The 21,660-nt window shown below is 39.6% G+C and overlaps 1 protein-coding gene across 2 annotated transcripts in view; it reads left to right on the top strand.

Annotated features, from left to right (window-relative positions):
* The window catches only part of BMP2K (BMP2 inducible kinase), a 137,010-nt gene that overhangs the window by 67,028 nt on the left and 48,322 nt on the right, over nt 1-21,660 (top strand). For both annotated transcript variants that reach the window (XM_079771745.1, XM_079771744.1), the window contains exons 6-8: nt 2,862-2,943; nt 7,509-7,641; nt 20,233-20,336. In XM_079771745.1, coding sequence (XP_079627871.1) covers nt 2,862-2,943; nt 7,509-7,641; nt 20,233-20,336 — 319 coding nt within the window. The remainder of the gene's footprint in view (nt 1-2,861; nt 2,944-7,508; nt 7,642-20,232; nt 20,337-21,660) is intronic.

Genomic DNA, 21,660 nt, shown 5'->3' with positions numbered 1-21,660 from the left:
CACTTTATGTAAAATAAAACCTATAAACAGTCAAAATGAATTTTAAGTTATGCCATGATATAGGAAGTTCTTCCATATTTTGTTAATTTCTGCCATGAAATCAAGCACTACTTCATTAAAATATTCTGTTCATAATGTATTTGGGGTTTTTGTATTGCTTAATATTCACAGTGTCTTATAATTCCAAATAGCTTATGATGGCAGTATTAGAATTGTACTTAATTAGTGTAGTTAAAATTATGGCACCTAGATTTTTTAAAACAACAATTATAAAAACAAACCTAAAGGAGATTTACTGCCATGTGCAAGGAAGTATGTTAGAGTCAATGAAAACAAACTTCTTAGTGAACATATAAACTAATATTTTGAAATAAGTTTTATTTTTAAACTAGAGGCCTGGTGCATGAAATTCGTGCACTGGGGTGGGGTGCGGGGGGGAGTGTCCCTCAGCCCAACCTGCACCCTCTCCAATCTGGGATCCCTCTCACAATCTGGGACTGCTGGCTCCCAACCGCTCGCCTACCTGCCTGCCTGATTACCCCTAACTGCTTCAGCCTGCCAACCTGATCATCCCTCTAACCAATACCCTGCCAGCCTGATCGATGCCTAACTGCTCCCCTGCCGGTCTGATTGCCCCCAACTGACCTCCCCTGCTGGCCTGGTCGCCCCCAACTACTGGCCTGGTCCCCCCCAACTGCCCTCCCCTGCAAGCCTGGTCCCCCCCCCCACCCCACTGCCCTCCCCTGTAGGCCTGGTCCCCCCCAACTGCCCTCCCCTGTTGGCTCAGTCGCCCCTAATTGCCCTCTCCTGCCGGCCTGGTCACCCCTAACTGCCCTCCCCTGCAGGTCTGGTCACCCCAACTGCCCTCCCCTGCCGGCCCTGTCATCCCTAACTGCCCTCCCCTGCTGGCCTGATTGCCCATCTTGTGACCACATGGGGACGGCCATCTTGTGCGAGGGTGTGGCGGTCAATTTGCATATTACCTATTTATTATATAGGATTGATTAAAATATTTTGATAAGTATATTTTAAGTTATATTATTTCAAATAAGGAACTCAAGGAAAACTATGTTCCCAAAACATTGTCTTTATTAAAATTTTTGTATTAACCCTTTGCACTCACTTGCTTTTTTCTCGATTCCTTTATTCTACTCAGGATTTAATTTTTTAAATACCCCAGATTTTACAAAGCGCGGCAGTAGAATAAAAAACTGGAGTTTCTTTTCATACAAACTTATTTATTTGGATTTTTTATATTTCAAATTATTGATACATTCAAAGAGTAATTTTAATCTCGACATCCGAGTGCAAAAGGTTAAAGAGAACTAAGTTTTTTATCATTAGAGACTAGTGGCCCGGTGCACTAAATTTGTGCATGGGGGGGTGGTTCCCTCAGCCCAGCTTGCACCCTCTCCAATTGGGGATCCCATGAGGGATGTCCGACCGCCCGTTTAGGCCCGATCCTACAGGGATCGGGCCTAAACGGGCGGTCGGACATCCCTCACGCAATCTGGGACCACTGGCTCCTAACTGCTCACCTGCCTGCCTGCCTGATCGCCCCTAACTGCCTCTGCCTGCCACATTGCCCCTAACTGCCTCTGCCTCCCTGCCTGATCGCCCCTAACTGCCCTCCCCTGCCAGCCAGATCTCACCCCCAACTGCTCTCCCCTGCCAGCCTGATCTTGCCTCCAACTGCCTCTGCCTGCCTGATCACCCCTAACTGCCTCTGCCTGCCTGATCACCCCTAACTGCCTCTGCCTCCCTGCCTGATCGCCCCTAACTGCCCTCCCCTGCCAGCCAGATCTCACCCCCAACTGCTCTCCCCTGCCAGCCTGATCTTGCCTCCAACTGCCTCTGCCTGCCTGATCACCCCTAACTGCCCTCCCCTGCCAGCCTGCTTGCCCCCAGCTGCCCTCCCCTGCCTGCCTGATCTCGCCCCCAACAGCCCTCCTCTGTCGGCCTGATCTCACCCCCAACTGCCCTTCCCTGCTGGCCTGGTTGCCCCCAATTGCCTCCCCTGCCAGCCTGATCTCGCCTTCAACTGCCCTCCCCTGCTGGCCTGATCTCACCTCCAACTGCCTCTGCCTGTCTAATCACCCCTAACTGCCCTCCCTTGCAACCTGATCTCACCCCCAACTGCCCTCCCCTGCCAGCCTGATCTCGCCTTCAACTGCCCTCCCCTGCTGGCCTGATCTCACCTCCAACTGCCTCTGCCTGTCTAATCACCCCTAACTGCCCTCCCTTGCAACCTGATCTCACCCCCAACTGCCCTCCCCTGCCAGCCTGATCTTGCCCCCTACAGCCCTCGCCTGCTGGCCTGATCTCACCCCCAACTGCCCTCCCCTGCTGGCCTGATCTCGCCCCCAACTGCCCTCCCCTGCAGGCCTGGTTGCCCCCAACTGCCCTCCCCTGCCGGCCTGATCTTGCTCTCAATTGCCATCCCCTTTCAGCCTGGTTGCCCCCAACTGCCCTCCCCTGCTGGCCTGATCCCACCCCCACCGGCCCTCCCATGCTGGCCTGATCGCCCCTAACGGCCTCTGCCTCAGCCCCCACCACCATGGCTTTGTCCAGAAGGAAGTTGGACGTCCGGAAGATGGCTGGTCGACCCGGTCTAATTAGCATATTACCCTTTTATTAGTATAGATGCTATTGTACTTGTTGAATAAAAAATGTGTATATGTACATGTTTTGTATTGTTTAATCCTTGATAGATTTTTAATGCCTTTTAAAAGTAGTATTATTTTTATCTAATGTTACTGAGCAGAGAAATTTTTTTGTAGTATTTTATGTAGAAACAATGTAGTATCTGTCTTTTTATTTTATTTTTATATTTCCACTCCATTTTACTTATTTACTGCCAGGTATACAACTCTGTCATACAGAGCCCCTGAAATGATCAACCTTTATGGAGGGAAACACATCACCACCAAGGCTGATATCTGGGTAAGGCCAAGAAAGGTTGATGTTTTCTCTAACCAAATTTAAAAAATTTGAGTTCAATTGATTACTTGTCCCCTGTTCCCCAAAAGGTATTTCCTAATAAGCAGAAAAGTGTTGTATAGTAGAGATTCTTATTCAGGAGATGAAAATAGAACATTTTATCTTCTTAATCCTGAGAAGGAAAGCTTAGGTATAAAAAAGCAAATAACTGGCTTCCATATAATGTAACTTTTTACCATGATATTTTTTGTATGTTTAGATTATATATGAGTGTTAACATTTTTTTGATTGAGTGGAATTTTGGTTGATCACTTTATGGAAAAGCTGGACATTACTCTTGAGTAATTACCCTGATAACTTCCTAGAATATTTTAGGAAATTAACATGCGTAAAACTTTTTTTCTAATTATAAACATGTCATTGACTAAAACATATATCAAGTTTTTTATTTAGCATATCATATATATCTGGATTGAATTATTAAGATAGATTGTGTGTCTATAAAGTTGAACTTTATGATAGGACTAGAGGCCTGGTGCACGGATTCGTGCACCGGTGGGGTCCCCAGGCCTTGCCTGTGGGGATTGGGCTGAAACCAGTAGTATGACATCCCCCGAGGGGTCCCGGATTGTGAAAGGGCGCAGGCCAGGCTGAGGGACCCCCACCGGTGCACAAATCTGTGCACCGGGCCTCTAGTATGCGTATAAGATCTTTGGTTAATCTCTTCCCGCCCTACCTCCTTCTCCCTTTCCCCTTCCCTCTGAGATTCATCAGTCTCTCTCATGTTTCCATACCTGTGCATTGAGCGTCTGCCCCCTGGTGGTCATTGCACATCATAGCGAACGGTCGGACACTTAGCATATTAGCCTTTTATATATAGAGATGTCAGTACCTCTTTAGAACTTATTTCATAAGCAAACTATATTTTAGTAATATTTAATAAACTAGCAGGGAGGTACTTTAAATGTGAATTCATTTAACTTCAGCTAGTATTTAGCTATATCTACCACTAGTGACCATGTTAGGGATGGAGGGAAAAAAATCCTTTGGAAATAGTTCCAGAGTTTACTAGAAAAGTCATGTTTATTTTATTTTTAAAACATAATGTTCAGAAAGTAGTTCAAAGTAATGTGTGAAATAAAATGAATATCTCCTTGGTTCTCTTCTCCTGGACTCTTCCTCTTGGGGTTGGGATACCCAAATATTCCTGCAAGGTAATAAAAAAAGAATAGCTTTGATATCTTTTTATCTGTCCACATAATATATACTTTTTTCACCAAATGGTGTTTCTTAAATCTTGTGGTAGTTGCATTTTTAACCATACACATAATTGAATCACACTATGAATAAGTTTGGTTTAATTTGATACTGCTTTTAGATCACCATCTTGTATAACTCAAATTTAATTTGCTTTTCTCAGTATTAACATTTGACTCATTAAATGGCTTGTAGTACAATGTAGAAAGCAAATTCAATTGGATCTGAATTGATAAAATGAAAGTATTAGAAGAGGTGACTGTGGAAGCGTTTACTGACCTAATTTTGTGACTGGCTGTTGAAATCTGTATTACCTAAAAATCTATTTCAACAGCAGAAGAAACAGACATCATAGCTCAGTACTGTTTTGCAATCATGAAGGCTTACCCAGTATCTTAACGAAAAGGAGAGGGAATCTTTTTGTTGTTTATTTTTCACCAGACTTGGTGTGCATGCCAAGCAACATACTAAGTTGTCAGTGATAAGTTTAAAATTTATGCTATTTATAAATTAGTATATGGAGTAGAATTTCTCCAACAGCTAACTGGGGATAATTATGGGGTTATAGATACTCAAAGATAAAAAAAAAGAAGCAAGAAAAATAATCAGAAAACAGAAGCTATGTTTATATGCTGGACAGAGATAGAACTTTAATTTGCATGGTGTGTTTTTTATGCTTGTCTTAGCTCAGGTGAAACATAAGTAAGCTACCACATTTTAGGTGGAAGATGCTTCATGTTACCTTTTTTTTATGAGGAAAATGGAGGATGGTGATAGCTTTTAAAATCAGGTCATTTGTTCTCTCTTGTTTTTTGACAAGTCTCATAATATAAAATGGATAAAGAGGGAAATGCCTTTGGTGTGAAAAAACTAGGACACCTCATTGTGTTCAGACAACATGAAGCAGAGTATTTTAGATTTATGTTTTTAAGTATAGTGACATTGCTGTCTAAAACTGTTAACTGGTTACTCCCAGAACATTTACTGTAACACATGACACATTACTAAAGGTCTGATTGATGAGATAAAACTGGCTAAAATGGAGATCCCTTTTGAGAACCGCTAGCAGGGTCGTCTAAGACCATCAGAAAACACAGATATTTACATTATGATTCATAACAGTAGCAAAATTACAGTTATGAAGTAGCCACGAAAATAATTTTATGGTTGGGGGGTCACCACAACATGAGGAACTATATTAAAGGGTCGCGGCGTTAGAAAGGTTGAGAACCACTGGCCTAGACTGTCATCTGGGTAGGAGAAAGTGTAATTTAATGCAGATATTACACCATTAATAGTATTTTTTTATTATTGTTAAGGGAACCTCATCCTCAATTTACTGCATACATGCTGAAGATATCTTATAAAACAAAGCATCATAAATTTTTTAAAGCCACATTTTACTGGATTTTTCTATTCAGAAGCTTCATAGTTTAAAAAAAATGTTTTTATTGATTTTTTTGAGAGAGAGGAGGGGGAGGGATAGAGAGAGAGAAACATCAGTGTGAGAGTAATATCATCAATTGGCTGCTTCCTGCACACCATCCAATGGGGATTGAGCACGAAACCCCGGACCTGTGCCCTGACTAGGAATCTAACTATGACCTCTTGGTTCCTGGGTTGATGCTCAACCATTGAGCCACACTGGCTGGGCAGAATCTTCACAGTTTTGTTAATCATATAATAAATAACCCTGTAATGTCTTTGAATGGATATATTGAAATTTCTAGAGCCTTTAAATGTTTTCCTTAGAACACTGTTAAAATGTTGAAAGTAATGGTTAGTAAATTAATATTAAATTTAACACAGGTGTTTCTGTGTATTGTGATCTTCATAATAGTTATAAAGCTTAGAGTATTTTTTAGTTGCATTTGCTAAGTTGGTATGTGGAGAAAATTCAACAAAGCAAAACTGATTTGCTGATTTTTAGATGGTAAGGATAAATTTTAGTATTGTTGATAAAATTGTATACTAACTATTGGATAAGTTTGTACAATCTGTTTAGAATTAGAAATACCCCTTACACATTTAAGGCTTGTAGATTACACATCTTGTGACAACATAATGATTTCTTGACCTGAAAATTACATTTCATTACTGGTTCTCTGGTTTGAGCTGTTACCAGCTTAGCTACAATTTCATTTTTAGGGTATTTTGTTTTTGTTGTCAGCAAGTAGATTTATTGGTGCTGTGATGTCTGTGAAGCAGACAGAGCCCTGCCTTTTTGAATTTTAATATAGATTATCCAGGTACAAATATGAATAGTAAATCCTATCTAATAAAAGAGTAATATGCAGATTGATCATCACTGCAACACACAATATAACTGCCCCCATGTGGTAAAGATCCTGCCCCCATGTGGACACAAGATGGCCACCACAAGATGGCCAGCAGGGGAGGGCAGTTGGGAGGCACCCTGCCTGCAAGGGAGGGCAGTTGAGAAGGACCAGGCCTGCAAGGGAGGGCAGTTGGAGGTGATCAACCCTGCAGGAGAGGGCAGTTAGGGGTGACCAGGCCGGCAGAGGAGGGAAGTTGGGGGCAAACAGGCTGGCAGCAGAGTGGTTAGAGGGTGATCAGGCTGGCAGGCAGAAGCCATTAGGGGCAATCAGGAAGGCAGGCAGGCAAGCAGTTGGGAGCCAGCAGTCCTGGATTGTGAGAGGGATGTCCCATATTGGAGAGGGTACAGGCTGGGCTGAGGGACAACCCCCCTCCGTGCACGAATTTCATGCACCGGGCCTCTAGTTATAGAATAAAGATCATAGGGTTATGCGGAAAAATAGTCTAATTTTTATAGTAGGAAATAATGAAACATGCTTAGTGTCTAATAAATTTAACTGTTATGGCTAACTCATTTGGAATCCCAGGATTTTAAAACATGTTTTATAGTGAATTTTTTAAAAATGCTGCTAGAAGGTTCGTTGTGCTTACTTAGTTCGTTATATGCTAGTTATGTATTAAATATATATTTTCCTTGTGAAAGAAATAAAAGTAAAATTTTTTCCTCAAAGGGACCAACCACTTCTAATTTTAGTTATATTATTTATGATTTAGAGTTCTATGATAGCATTAATTTAGACAGCTATCCACAGATGTGATAGAAAAACATGGAAATGATATAGTTAAATGTCTTCTCAACAAATAAGCTCATTAATTAGTTTAAGCAAGTAATTTGTGAAAGGATTGATTCAGTATAGAAACATTAGTCTTTTTTAAAATAACAAATTTAGTTTTTGGTTTAGTGCTATTTTTATGTCTTGTGGTTAAGTTGCTTATTTGAGTTCTGACTATATTCATGCTTCTTTATTTTACAGGCACTGGGATGTTTACTGTATAAACTTTGTTTCTTCACTCTTCCTTTTGGTGAGAGTCAGGTTGCTATCTGTGATGGCAGCTTTACCATCCCAGACAATTCACGTTACTCCCATAACATCCATTGCTTAATAAGTAAGTATTGGGAAAAATTTATGACACAATTGTGAGATACTGTACATAAGGCCTGCTATTACATCCCTTAGCCTAAATCTAGACTTTTAATTTCATTTATTATAATTTTATGATGCTATAGTAAAGAAAAACATTAAAAACGATGTTTATAAACTTTTATGGAATGAAAGCAGCCTAATTACTAGCTGGTACATTAAGCCCCTAGATAAGCTTTTGTAGAACATAGAGATTATGTAATTAAGGAAACTGGAATTTCTGGAAAAACTTAAGCATAACATTTAATTATTTGGTCTTTGTTCTTTTGAAATCCAAATATCCAGATCTGTTGCTTCTTTTGAATCAAAGTATTGCTAATCTTAGATGTAGCTTACTTGGCCACCCTTGTTAACTAATCTGTTCTTTATGATTATAAAATGGTTATCAGAAGCAACCTACGTGCATTAGAAGTATAGTCCTATGGGCCTTTGAATTCAAAAGAATACTTCACTTTTCCTTCTAGCCTGCTCTGACTTTTTTTCTTGCTTTTTGATAGGTACTCTAATTTAATTTCTTTCATATGTACTTGGTAAAATTTCTGAAAAAATGATGATTTGGGGAGGGATAGGACCATCAGGAAGCTGCAGAATTTAAACAGTACCTCTCAATACTGTTTGAATTAAAGTGTGTCTAGCATTTCTACTCTGTTTTCTGCCTGTTAAATATTCCCTGTCATAGCCTCTAACCACACAGAGCAATGTAATAGAAAAGAGGGTCAATCTAAACGTATTTGATACTTTGAATGATAAAAATGGCACTTCAACTTAGCGGGGAAAATGGAAATACAGAATTAATAGCAATTTGTAGATTAAAAAATCAGACTGAATTTCTGCCTTAAACTTTATGCTAAAATTTCAAATAAGTTAAAGACAAATGTAAAAAATGTATTTGAAGAAAACAGGTGTGAATTTACTTATAACACTGGAATGGGTAATCTAAAAGTGAGGCATTAAATCTCAGGAATGAGAAAAGATGAAGCCATAAATATATACAATTAAACCATTAAAAAATCTTTCCAAACTCATGAACCTCAGCATAAAATCAAGTGATCAGTTAGAAAAACAATTTGTTACACATTTGACAAATGACTGACTCTTGTAATTTATGAGACTCATGTAAGTAAAAAAGAGGAAGTACCCAAAAGAAAAATGGTCAAAAGAAAGTATTAAAAGGATAGCTAGCCTTGCTTTGCAAACATACAGTATTTAAAGCACAGTCTTTTTATTTCTATAATGTGGATTTGCTCACACATGTTAGAAATTAGAGAATTATACCAGTTGAACACAAAAATTACATTGCTGCATGTGGGATGTTTTCCTAGGCAAGGGGAACCAGTAATAGGGTTGGGGAGATGGTGTTATAACTTGCAGGGGAAAGGAAATAGCCCTAAGCTTGGCTGCTGAACTTCCAGCAGAAACACTTGTAGCTCTGATTGGAGAATAATAAATATGAGTGCTTGTACCTGGAGTTTTCTTTCCAGAGATTTACCTGTCAGTTTTGTGTGGCTCCCTACTAATGGTGGCCCCCTGAAGAGCAGCCCCTCTGGGCCAGTTCCACTTTTATTGGTTGAGTATCTCCTAGCCTTCTTTTGATGTGTTTTTATATCCTTGTGGCAGCCTCCAGCCAAGTTAATCGACCTGCCTGGGCAGTCCAGGTTACCTTCCTAGGTACCAATTAATGTTTTTGTCAGTGCTCTGGTGACAGAGTTGTAGTTTTCCAATGGTTTGTTCCAAATCTATTTTCCCCTTAGCCCTGTTAATCTTAGCCTGACATTTTTCAGAATGTGAAAAATTTTAAAAGCAAACATACCATTAGAGTGTATTTGAATAAGCATTAGATCCATAACCCACTCTATCTTATCTGGTCAGTTTCTTCCTTCATTGTACAAAAATTAGGGTATCAAGAGCATGTAAGAACCCCAATTAATTGGAATTATCAAAGAATAGATGAAGGAATTTATTTTGGCTATTGTGTGTTCTGGCTAATTGAAGTTTAACTTTTTATTGAAGCCCTTGTTATAAGTCATTGTAACTGTGACTGCTTTGTTGCTAAGTAATGTTTTAATCACAATTGAACTGAGGATTTTATTGGGGATCTTGCAATGTCTTAGGAATTCTGAATATTCTTATTGGACAATATTGTATGGGAGACTGGACATTATATACCCTGATTTATGATTTAATTTGACTAAAGCAGTAAGAAGATCTTATTTTCTTATGTTAGGTTTGATCTTTTCCCCTTCTCTGTGTGTATGTGTATGTGTGTGTGACTGTGTTTGTAATGGCAAGGTTGAAAAACTAAACATTATTAATCCTTTTAGGATTTAATTAATCCTAGTTAATTGATGCAACATATGCTTCTTTTACTTGTCACTAAATGCATAGATTTTCATTTTTATCAGTGTTTGTATAAATTTGACCATGTATTAATGTTTTTGAACTTAATTTTGAGAGGTAGGCAGAAAATTTAAAAAAGGTTGAATAAAATAAAAGTATTCAAGTAAATGTTGGTATTTTGTCTCCTGTCAAAGGATTTTTATGGACTTTACTTTTTAATTATTGTCTTAGGTAGTAAAGCTTAATAGAGTAGATATTTTTTGGAACCAGAACATACTTACCTATAATGTAATGTTTTCAGAAAACATTTGGACTCTTTGCAATTGTATTCTTTTTTTATTTCCTTTACTTTTTTCGCATGTGACCTTGCCTGTTTCTCACGGTCCTATTTAGATTTCTCTGTCTACTTTTATGCTTTGTAATTAGTGATTTTTAATTCTTTCAAATAAATCCTGCATTCAGAAAACCAGGAAGGGCCTAGCTGTGCGCATAGTTTTTGAAAGTGTAACTTTTTATTGCCAATTGTCTATTTATGCAGTATGTTTGATCTCATATTAGTATAAGATAAAGCAGTAAAAACATACATCACTTTAGTATTGATAGAATTACTAATTCTACTTGCATCAATTTTATGTGATGAGGATATTTGAAAATGAAATAGTCATGCCTAATCTTTGTTAAAACTGTATGGTTTGTGGTTATACAAGTGTATTTGAATATACTTTTGATTATCACTATTTGGTCAAGGATAATTATTATTACACTAGAGGCCTGGTGCACAAAATTTGTGCAGAGGGGGGTGTGCCCCTCAGCCTGGCCTGCACCCTCTCCAATCCAGGACATCCCTCTCGCAATCCAGGACCACTGGCTCCTAACCACTTACCTGCCTGCCTGCCTAATGCCCCCAACTGCCCTCCCCTGCCAGCCTGGTCACCCCCAGCTGCCCTCCCCTGCTGGCCTGGTCGCCCTTAACTGCCCTTCCCTGCCAGCCTGATCGCCCTTAACTCCCTCCCAGCCTGGTCTCGCCCCCAACTGCTCTCTCCTGCCAGCCTGATTACCCTTAACTGCCTCTGCCTTGGCCCCCACCACAATGGCTTTGTCCGGAAGGAAGTCGGTTGACCCGGTCTAATTAGCATATTACCCTTTTATTAGTATAGATAGATTATATAGGATAGGATTGCTTAAATGTTGGGGGGGGGGGGGGGGAGAAAGCCTTTTTCAGCAGGAGGAGATGTTGTTGGCAGACAAAAATACATAACCCCTATATCTGACTGATAGCCAGCCATATGCACTATACTGCCAAACCGGTTATTGAAAAATTGAACTGCTTTCTTACACCTTAAACCAAACAGCTGTTGCCCTAAAAACCCCTCCTCAGCCCCCTCCTTAGGTTCTGCCTTCGCAGTTCACCCAGATTAGGTTTTGATTGGTCGGTTTCTATGCCAGTCAGTGTCAAAAGCTCTGCCTCCTAGGCAGCCATTGGCTCCTCTAGGAAATCCAGAATGGCCCCACCTTCATGTCAGCACCAGCCCTTCAGTCACACCCCCAGTTCGCTACAGGGTGTATCTCTGGCCACTTTGAGAAGCGGCACCTCAGGTCTGTGCTGGTGGCAATTTTGAATTCTCATCCCTGACCTAAACTTCTTACAGTGCGAACTCCGTGAAGGCAAGCATTTGTCTTGTTCATTCTTAGTTCACTCATAGACTTTACCTGTGTTTGTGCATCTATGCTAGCACCGCATGGTGACCGGTCATACATTCGTTTCGGTCGTCATGGTCACTGCCTTTTTATATATAAAGATACTATCCATAAAGTTCTGTTTAACAATTTTATTATATTTTTCTGCAGACTTCTTAAGTAGCAGAGTCAGTTATTTACAATTTTTTTTCTTAGCTTCTGTTAACTTTTCCAATAGAAAAGTAGTGGAGGTGGATTGGGGATGAGGAGAGAAGCATTTTCTATTTATGGATCTAAGACTTAAAAAGAACTTAGACAACATTTAGAGGAGAGTGAGAAGCAAAACTGTAACAGAATGACTGAGTAGTTATGGTGCATGAACAGAATGCTGGCTGCCTCATCTTTCTTTTAGCTTCTGTTAAGGTGGTTAGGGAGGTACATGTGGAGATTAAGAGTAAGAGCCAGAAGGCCTGGGCTGCATCTGCTGTCACCTATTCAGTATGGAATATTGGGCACCTCTGTTCATCTCAGTCTCATTTCTAAAATGAGCATATTAAAAGTACCTACTTCTTAGGTTTATTGTGAAAAATGAATTATGAAAAGTGCTTCTTAGTACGTGTAAGTACTCAGTAAGAGATGACTTTTTTAATACTTACATCACTGCAGCTGTGTTAACTACCACTACCAATACTACTGAAATCTATGTAAGTCTTCCTGAGCTAACCTAATTTCTGATTTTCTGAGTAAGGATCAGGGCATCTGCTGTCAGATACTCAATAGCATGTCCTTTTCCTGCAGAGATTTCTCTGGATGCTTTGAAGCAGAAGTTGGTTTTGCAGATTAATGGTGGATCTATCAAAGACCTACCATAAGTTATCATATATTCCAGAATATATCTTAAATGTAACTAATTACTTTTCTTACCTCTTATTTTGTGCAATTAATGTAATGAATCATAATGAACAGCAAGGAAAGCATTTTTGTTGTTGTTGCGTTTGGGTTTGCTAACATATTGTTGCTTTATGATTCTGGATCTTAGCTCTTAGCAGCTTATCTATTAGGTTTAAATTTATTTTTTAAATTGAAATAACATAATGTATTAGGTCTAGGTATATACATAATGATTTGGTGTATGTATACAGGGTGTCCCAAATATATGTATACGCACTTTAACAGCTGATTCTATTACATTTTGAAAATGAAATGTATTTAGTAAACTATCTTCATAATTGTTCAAAGTGTGTATACATTTTTTGGGGACAACCTGTATACTGTGAAATGATTACCACAATAATTCTAGTTAGCACCTATCACTTCATATAGTTACACATTGTTTTTCCCTTGTTCTGAGACCTTTTAACATCTCTCTTGGCAACTTTTAAAATACAGTAGTGTTGTTAACTATAGTCAGCATGCTGTACATTGCATCCCCGGGACTTATTTACTTTATAACTAGAAGTTTGTACCCTCACGCATAACCCAGCCCCCACCTCTCGCAACCATCAATCTGTTCTCTGTATCTATGTTTTTGTTTTTTTTTAAAGATCTCACATACAAGTGAGATCATAGGTATTTGTCTTTCCTCTGACTTCTTTTACCCTGCATAATGCCCTTGTGTCCCCCCCTGGTGTCTCAAATGGCACAATTTACTTTCTTTTTATGGCTGAATAATATTTTTCTGTGTGTGTGCATAACATTTTCTTTATCCATTCATCCATCAATGGACACTTAGGTTGCTTCCATGTTGTGGCTATTGTAAATAATGCTGCAATAACATGGGGGTGCAAATATCTTTTCCAGTTATTGTTTGTGTTTCTTTCCAATACAGATCTGGAAGTAGCATTGAAGGATTACATGATAGTTCTATTTTTAAGTTTTTGAGGGGCCTTTATACTGTTTTCCAATATACATTTCCTGTGCCAATTTACATTTCCATCAAAGTGCACAAGGATTCCCTTTTTTTCCATATTCTCACCAACACTTGTTATTTTTTTTATCTTTTGAGAATAAATAAATTTATTTTAATACTTTCTGTGGGAAACCAGGAACTAACTGTCTTGTTATAATATACTTAAAATTTATTATGAAAATTTTAAAAATAGGGGCAGCACAGTACAGTGATGCTTCAGTGGGTACCCACTCATGGCTAATCTTGTTTCATATGTGCCCTTACCTACTCTTTTCTCCTATATATTCTTTAAATGTCAGAAATTTTAATGTATCTTTGAAAAGAAACCAAAGATTAAGATAGGATTTCCTTGGAGGTTTTCAATCAGTGGCTCCGGGTTAACCAACTGGGGAGATGTAAAAAGAGGGCTCTGATAATAACTTTTAGGGACAGCTACCAGGACTATCCCAACTATACTGTGCTTACATATTTATGGTGCCATTTAATGTTTTATTATGATTGAACACATTCATTATGGCTGTTAAAATAGGTTTCATTTCACTAGTCCACAGAATATGGTATGTAGGACACATGCCCAACATGTAAGTTTCTATAATAATCTCCATAGGTTAACAGATAAAAACAACAAGTTAATGCTTGAAGTACTTTTGGTTGCAAAATTAGAGTGGGTATTTCTCTTTTCAGGTAAATTACCATAATAAGTGGCAGTCTGTGGCAAAGAAAAAGTGTATTTTTTGGAAGGAAAAAAATTAAATTTTAAGTAGGAACATTCTTTTGATACTTGTATCCAAAGTCTTTTCCTATTAAATGTGCTGAGCTGTTAGATTAAAAATGCTGGTATACTAGTAACTTTGACGTAGACTAGGCTTGGAGCCATGGTTTTGTGTAACTTGAATTAGAACTCCTTTATTTAATTTTGGCTTGAGCCTTTAATTAAACCATAATTTAACTTCGCCACTGCTATAGCAGCAGCAGCTCCTTTTGCTGCTCTTTTTGTTGGAATATGCATGGTTGTTGTACTTTCCAGTACAAAATACATACAAAAGTTATTAATTCAGCTGCCTCAGATAAGTGTTATTTAGTCAGATATGTCTTATACATCACTTGGAAATATTTTGATGGTTTAATCATACACTGCCTTTAATGCTGAGACTATATTGTGGTCTCAGGTTGTATTAATGGGGTTTGTGTCAATAGAAAGATTCACCCAATTAAAAGGAGCAGAGAAAAAGCCTTTCATGTCTATGCGGTTACCTTTTTAGAAGTCACTCTTATATTTGCAGTAGAATCAGGGGCACTGGGAGTGTTCTCATGATGATTCACATGATCATTTTAATTGAGTAAACAAGGCTGTATTTTAGCTTCTCTGCCTCTTTTTCTCTTTAAAACTTAATTTCTTAGATGAATTGGACACATGGATTCCTTAATTCACTCCTTCCCCTCAAGAGCATGTTTTGGTAAACGATACAGTTTTATTGTCATGAAGTGGGAGTTAATAAAAATACTAGAATTGAGGTTTCCTTATTGCGAGAGCAAATGGCTTTGGACCAACTATGCTTAAAATTAAACTGAAGTTGTCTTTCTTGGCAGATATGCCTCAGTGTTTAGCTGGAGTAGAGCTGATCTATGAAATATATATATATATATATATATATTTCATAGATCAGCTGATGGATTGTTTTATTTCTTTGTAGATGATACTATGCAACTTCAGTAGTCTAGGAGTATATTTTGCAATATTATTCAGTAGTCTAGGAGTATATTTTGCAATCCATTCCTTTGGATAGTTTGAAAAATTATATTACTTAAGTTAAATGCTTAACGATGCTTTTTTGAGTTTATTTCTTTTTTTAATGGCTGGTAATATCCAGTATAAAAATATTCAGAGATAAAAATGTAGCCATTTTCTACCTGTGCGTTTCCATGTCATCATGCTTTGAATTTAGAACCAAATCAGAGGTGGGATACAGGAGCTCATCAGATAAAACTGTCAACATCAGTAAATAAAGTCGATTGCAGAATGAAATTTAGACCTGATGCCAAATGGGCCTCTTCATTTGTATTCAGGCCCCAGGTTTACTCAAACCCAGTTATAGGCAATGCTAGGAACCTTAGACTTCTTCCACAGAAGCAGGCCACTTGCAAAACATGGGTTTGCATAGAATGTACAGTGTATGTCCTGAGAGTAAACTGTTCTGAAAGAGCAGCAGAGATGTGCTTCCCCCCACCCCCCCTTTTTCTTAGCACAAATTACTCTCTTTCCCTTAGAGAGGAATGAGTTGTGTAGGGAGTGGTCACTAGCATAGTGGTTTTCAAGGAGTTTGTGATCCACAGTAATAAATACATTTTAGTTATGACCTGGCACACATACACGTGGAACAAGTTTCATGAGATATTGCTTATACCACATTAGTGTACTTAATATTTTCTACTTTATTAAAATAAATGCTAGTCACTACCTTTTAAACTGATTTTATATCACATAAATGGGATGGGTACAGTTAGACAGACTAAACTGGCTCCCACAGAGATGTATTCCCACCTGAAAACATGAGCCAGGGACTTAACTGGTCCTTTTGTTTGCTTATATGATGATATCATTTCTACCCACAGCCTAGCTACCTGAACATTAGAGGATGTTGTGCTATGCTTAACTTGAGATATACAATTACTTATACAAATGCAAAAGGCCCGGTGCACGAAATTCATGCACGGGGTGGGGAGGGGGTTCCTCAGTCTGGCCTGTGCCCTCTTGCAGTCTGGGACCCCTCCCTCCTTACTACCCGCCTGCTCGCTGCTCCTTACCACTCAGCTCACTGCTCCTTAGTGCTGCTGCGGAGGCGGGAGAGGATCCCGCCACCACCACTGTGCTTGCCAGCTGTGAGCCCGGCTTCTGGCTGAGCGGTGCTCCCGCACTGACCACCAGGGGGCAGCTCCTGCATTGAGCATCTACCCGCTGGTGGTCAGTGCGTGTCATAGCGACCGATCATTCCGCTGTTCAGTCAATTTGCATATTAGGCTTTTATTATGTAGGATTTGTTAGAGAACCTCAAATCTCAAATTCATTTATTTCCCTTCAGTGCTTCTTACCTACTGTTAAAGAAAAAAAAAAGTATGTAGGATTGCCTAACGTATCATTTTATTTCTCCCTAGATACTTAAAAAGCTTTCTCCAGATTCAGATAGGAACAGTATTCTCATACCATACTGTTCTCTACCCCTACAGAATTTTGTTTTTACCTAACGGCATGTAGGTGTTTTGTCACTGATCCACATGGAAGGAGCATATAAGACATTACCCAGTGTCACTCACTGCAGTTCTTTAAGGGCAGTGTTCACGCAGTGGGAGCCAGCTTTAGAAAGACTCAGAGGAGCATTTACTGTTTGCTTTTGGTATCAGCAGTAGTGCTTTTTCTTAGCACCTGGTTTATTTTTATGTTAGGGACACTGTGATTCATGGAATTGATCATGTTGCCCTATTTGTGTTGACAGCTAGAAGGTAGCTGAATTTGTGGCCTATATTTATAAGATCAAATCATATAAATTTATTTATGGCCATCATCATCCCGGTGCATTTGTTGTGTTTTTTGTTGTTGATATTTTGGGTCTCTCAGCCATTACTTTTCCATTAGTCCTAATGTTCTATATATTTTAAAAAATTTAGAGGTTGTATGCCACTTCAAGTCTTTTATAGGAATAAATATTTATAATTAGATTTTAAAAGTTAAATAAACTGAATTGTTAGAAAAGCAGAATCTTAAGTTTGTGAATTTGATAAGGTTGTTGTGATTTGTTTTTAAAAATTATTTGAATAAACATTTATTGTTAAAAGTCTATTTAAATGTATTCCTATGTCATGCACTGTTGCTACTTTTAAAACATTTAATATCTGTTGGTATCATGATAAAATATGATTTTGAAGGATAAAATAAACCTTGTAGATTCTTAAAATCTTTCAGGAATGAGGTTGAATATAGTCCAATTAATATTAGAATTAAATGTTTTTAGTAATTTCCATCTAACAGTGGTTATAATATAATAAAAATAAATTCTATAAGTTATACATGTTAATGTTTTCCAGTACATAAAATCAAGTTACATGTAGAATTTTTTTAATATATGTTTTTATTGATTTCAGAGAGAAAAGGAGAGAAGGAGAGAGATAGAAACATCAGTAATGAGAGAATCATTGATTGGCTGCCTCCTGCATGCCCCACACTGGGGATCGAGCCTGCAATCCCGGGCATATGCCCTGACCTGGAATTGAACCAGTGACCTCTTGGTTCCTGGGTCAATGCTCAATGGCTGAGCCACACCTGGCTGAGCACGTGTAGAATATTTTAAAACTGAGTTCATTATTTCCCAAATAAGTTTCTGCTAAATTTATGCTATTACTTGCCAAACAACTGTGGTTTTAATCAAAATAAGTTTATCATGCTGTGTGAAATGTAGTAAAAATTATTTGTTTAAAAATTACTTAAATGTGAAAGAAAAATTGAATTAATTTTGATTTATAATTTTAATTTAGCTATTTATATACTACTAGTAGCCCATTTGCAGGATTCAATCCTGCAAGCGGCCGCTTCAGCCGCGTGCACTGCCGCTGCCGCAGCCTTGGGGCCACCACACCTGCACCCGCGTGCCACTGCCGCCCGCCTTGCTCCGCCCCGCCTTGCTCCGCCCCGCTTTGCTCCGCCCCGCCCCGCTCCGCCCCGCCCCGCCCCGCCCTGATGGCGGGTGGCCAGTGGAAAACTGCTGCTGGCGGAAAACTGGTGCCGGCAGCCACGCAATTGGCCACCCCGAGTTCCGCCACCAGCGTCTTCCACCGGCCGCATGGGTCCTTCCGCAGCGTTGGCCGTTTAGGCTGGCGGTAGGAGCGGGGGGCGGGGACTCGAGTCCCCGCCCTCCGCTCCTACCGCCAGCCAATCGGCCACCCTGAGTCCCGCCCCCCGCGCCTCCAGCCGGCCCAATCGTTTGCGTAGCGGAGTGATGCAATTTGCATATTGCCTTTTTATTATGTAGGATGATCTCTGAATATAATTTTATTACCAAATTTCAGAATATTATCTAATTAATATTGCAAATCTTATATTTCAAATAGATTTTAAAATGATTTAAACATTTTAAGAACTTATAATTCATTAGTAAATCAGAGTTAGAACATGGAGAGTTTTAACAAAATATGAATTTCTCAGTTAAAGAAGTGAGTTGAGTATAAATGTCAGCTTTCTTGTGAAATTGTAAATTAACAGATAAATGGTATGGTCATTTTGGTTAGAAAAAAGGTCAGGCATTTCAAGCAATGCTGTAAGGTTGGTGTGAAATCCTATCTAATAAAAGAATAATATGCAGATTGACCATCAATCCAACACACAAGATGGCTGCCTCCATGAGGACACAAGATGACCGCCACAAGATGGCCAGCAAGGGAGGGCAGTTGGGAGGGACCAGCTCTGCAAGGGAGGGCAGTTGGGGGTGATCAGGCCAGCAGGGGAGGGTAGTTGGGAGGGACCAGGCCTGCAAGGGAGGGCAGTTGGGGGCGATCAAACCTGCAGGAGAGGGCAGTTAGGGGTGACCAGGCTGGCAGAAGAGGGAAGTTGGAGGTGACTGGGCCTGCAGGGAAGGGCAGTTGGGGGGGAACCTGTAGCGGGGAACCCAGGCCTGCAGGGGAGAGCAGATGCGGGGGGGGGGGGGGGAGGCAGGCCTGCAGGGGAGGTCAGTTAGGGGCAAACAGGCTGGCAGGGGAGCAATTAGGCATCAATCAGGCTGGCAGGGGAGTGGTTAGGGGGTGATCAGGCTGGCAGGCAGAAGCCGTTAGAGGCAATCAGGAAGGCAGGCAGGTAAGCAGTTGGGAGCCAGCAGTCCTGAATTGTGAGAGGGATGTCCGACTGCCCGTTTAGACCCGATCCCAGTAGGATCGGGCCTAAACGGGCAGTCGGACATCCCTCGAGGAGTCCCAGATTGGAGAGGGTGCAGACTGGGCTGAGGGACACCCCCCCCCCCCCCCCCGCCCCGTGCACGAATTTCATGTACCGGGCCTCTAGTCTCTTTATAATAGAGTGAACATTATATGTAGAGTATGTTGAGATACAGAACTGTGGTGAATACTTACCATTAGTATGAGAAGAATGCATAGTTTTGGAAAACTATACTGTCAACCCTGTACTACTTTTTAATGCACACAATTTAGTCTTAGTGGTTTGGGATTACTTAAAATTTAGTAGAGGTATTTTAGATAATAGTGACATTAAGGACCCCTACTATGGCCCTAGAACTTTCATGAATAATTTCCCAGTGTTCACTAAACTCACTTTTGTTTTGTTTTATTTTCTCAAAAGAATAATTATATTTGTTAATTATGCTTCTGGTACAGACCTGTTTTATGACTGAGTTGTCTTTAGCTTTTGATAATGCTTTAAGTTCATATATAAATAACAATTTTTATATTTTCTATAGATGTTAACAATATTTGCTTGATTCATCACTAACCTTAGAATGGAAAAAAAGATACCTGTCTATCTATACACACACACACACACACACACACACACACACACACACACTCCTTTTAATGTACCCTTATATACTTTCTGTGTTCAGTGAAACTTCTTAACATTTTAACCTATTCTTGCAGGATTCATGCTTGAACCAGATCCAGAGCGTAGACCTGATATATTTCAAGTGTCCTATTTTGCATTTAAATTTGCCAAAAAGGACTGCCCCATCTCCAATATCAATGTAAGTATTTTAAATGGAATATGAAGTTAAAATCCATTTTATTATGTGCGCGTGCGCACGTTTGTTTCTGTTTATGTATACACACATACACACTTTCAGAGTTATTTGTTTCGTGACAAGTAGTCTAATAGTGTTTGTGATCAGTATTTTTGTCACAAAACCACAGTTGCCAAATTGGGTACTGAAGTGCTCTAGGAATCTATAGTAGACTTGAAGGCACTGCGTGATATTTTGCATTTTTGAGAGAAACACAGTGACATCTGTCTGACATAGCACAAACAACAATTAAGTTGTTTTGGCCAAACTATTAAGAAAACAGGGCTGTCAGATTTTTTTGAGGGGGGGGGGTGAATTAGGTGTGTTATGAAAAATTATTGAGACCCTAAGCCAGTGATGGGCAACCTTTTGAGCTTGGTGTGTCAAACTTCGCCAAAAAAATGAGCATAACTCGGATAGTGTGTCACTTTGATGAAAAAACTAACTCCAAGACTCTAGTCGCAAATGTTTCATCCTCAGGAGCAGCAAATGTTTCATCCTCGGCATGCGGCCGTGTGTCATCAGAAATGGCTACGCGTGTCAGTGCTGACACGCGTGTCATAGGTTCGCCATCACTGCCCTAAGCACTCTAGACACTGAGAAAGTTTGGTACAAAGAGGATAGACATTGTAAATGGAAAGACCTGTCTTTTTCAGTGACTGATTTTGTATAGTCATCCCTCAGTATCCACAGGGGATTGGTTCCAGGACTCCCCCAGGTACCAAAATCTGCGGTGCTCAAGTCCCTTATGTAAAACTAGAGGCTCGATGCACGAAATTTGTGCAAGAGTAGGCCTTCCTTTCCCCGGCTGCCGGCACCGGCTTCCCTCTGTCACCCAGGACCCTGCCTTCCCTCGCAGTCCCGGCTTCATCCAGAAGGTTGTCCAGAAGGACGTCCAGTCTAATTAGCATATTACCCTTTTATTATTATAGATGGTGTAGTATTTGCATATATAACCTACTCCCGTATATTTTAAATCATCTCTAGATTACCTCTAATACCTAAGGTAAGCAGTATGTAAATAGTTATTATACTGTATTGTTTAGGGAATAATGACAAGAAAAAATGTCTACATTTTAGTAGAGATACAGCCATCATAGGCCTAACTATATATTACATGTCAGCAATGTGACATTTTTTTTTCCCTGAGTAGTGTTTTTGATCCAAAGTTTGTTGAATCTGCAGATGTGGGACCCTTGGATATGGAAGGCCAACTGTATTTTGGGAAGTTACTTAATGTTTTTTCCTTTTCTGTAAAACAGGGATAGTAATTATGAGGACCACAAAT

Source organism: Cnephaeus nilssonii (assembly GCF_951640355.1).
Source record: "Cnephaeus nilssonii genome assembly, chromosome: 1".
NCBI lineage: Eukaryota > Metazoa > Chordata > Mammalia > Chiroptera > Vespertilionidae > Cnephaeus > Cnephaeus nilssonii.
Note: the sequence above shows the minus strand (reverse complement) of the source record. Positions and strands in the feature narration are given on the sequence as shown.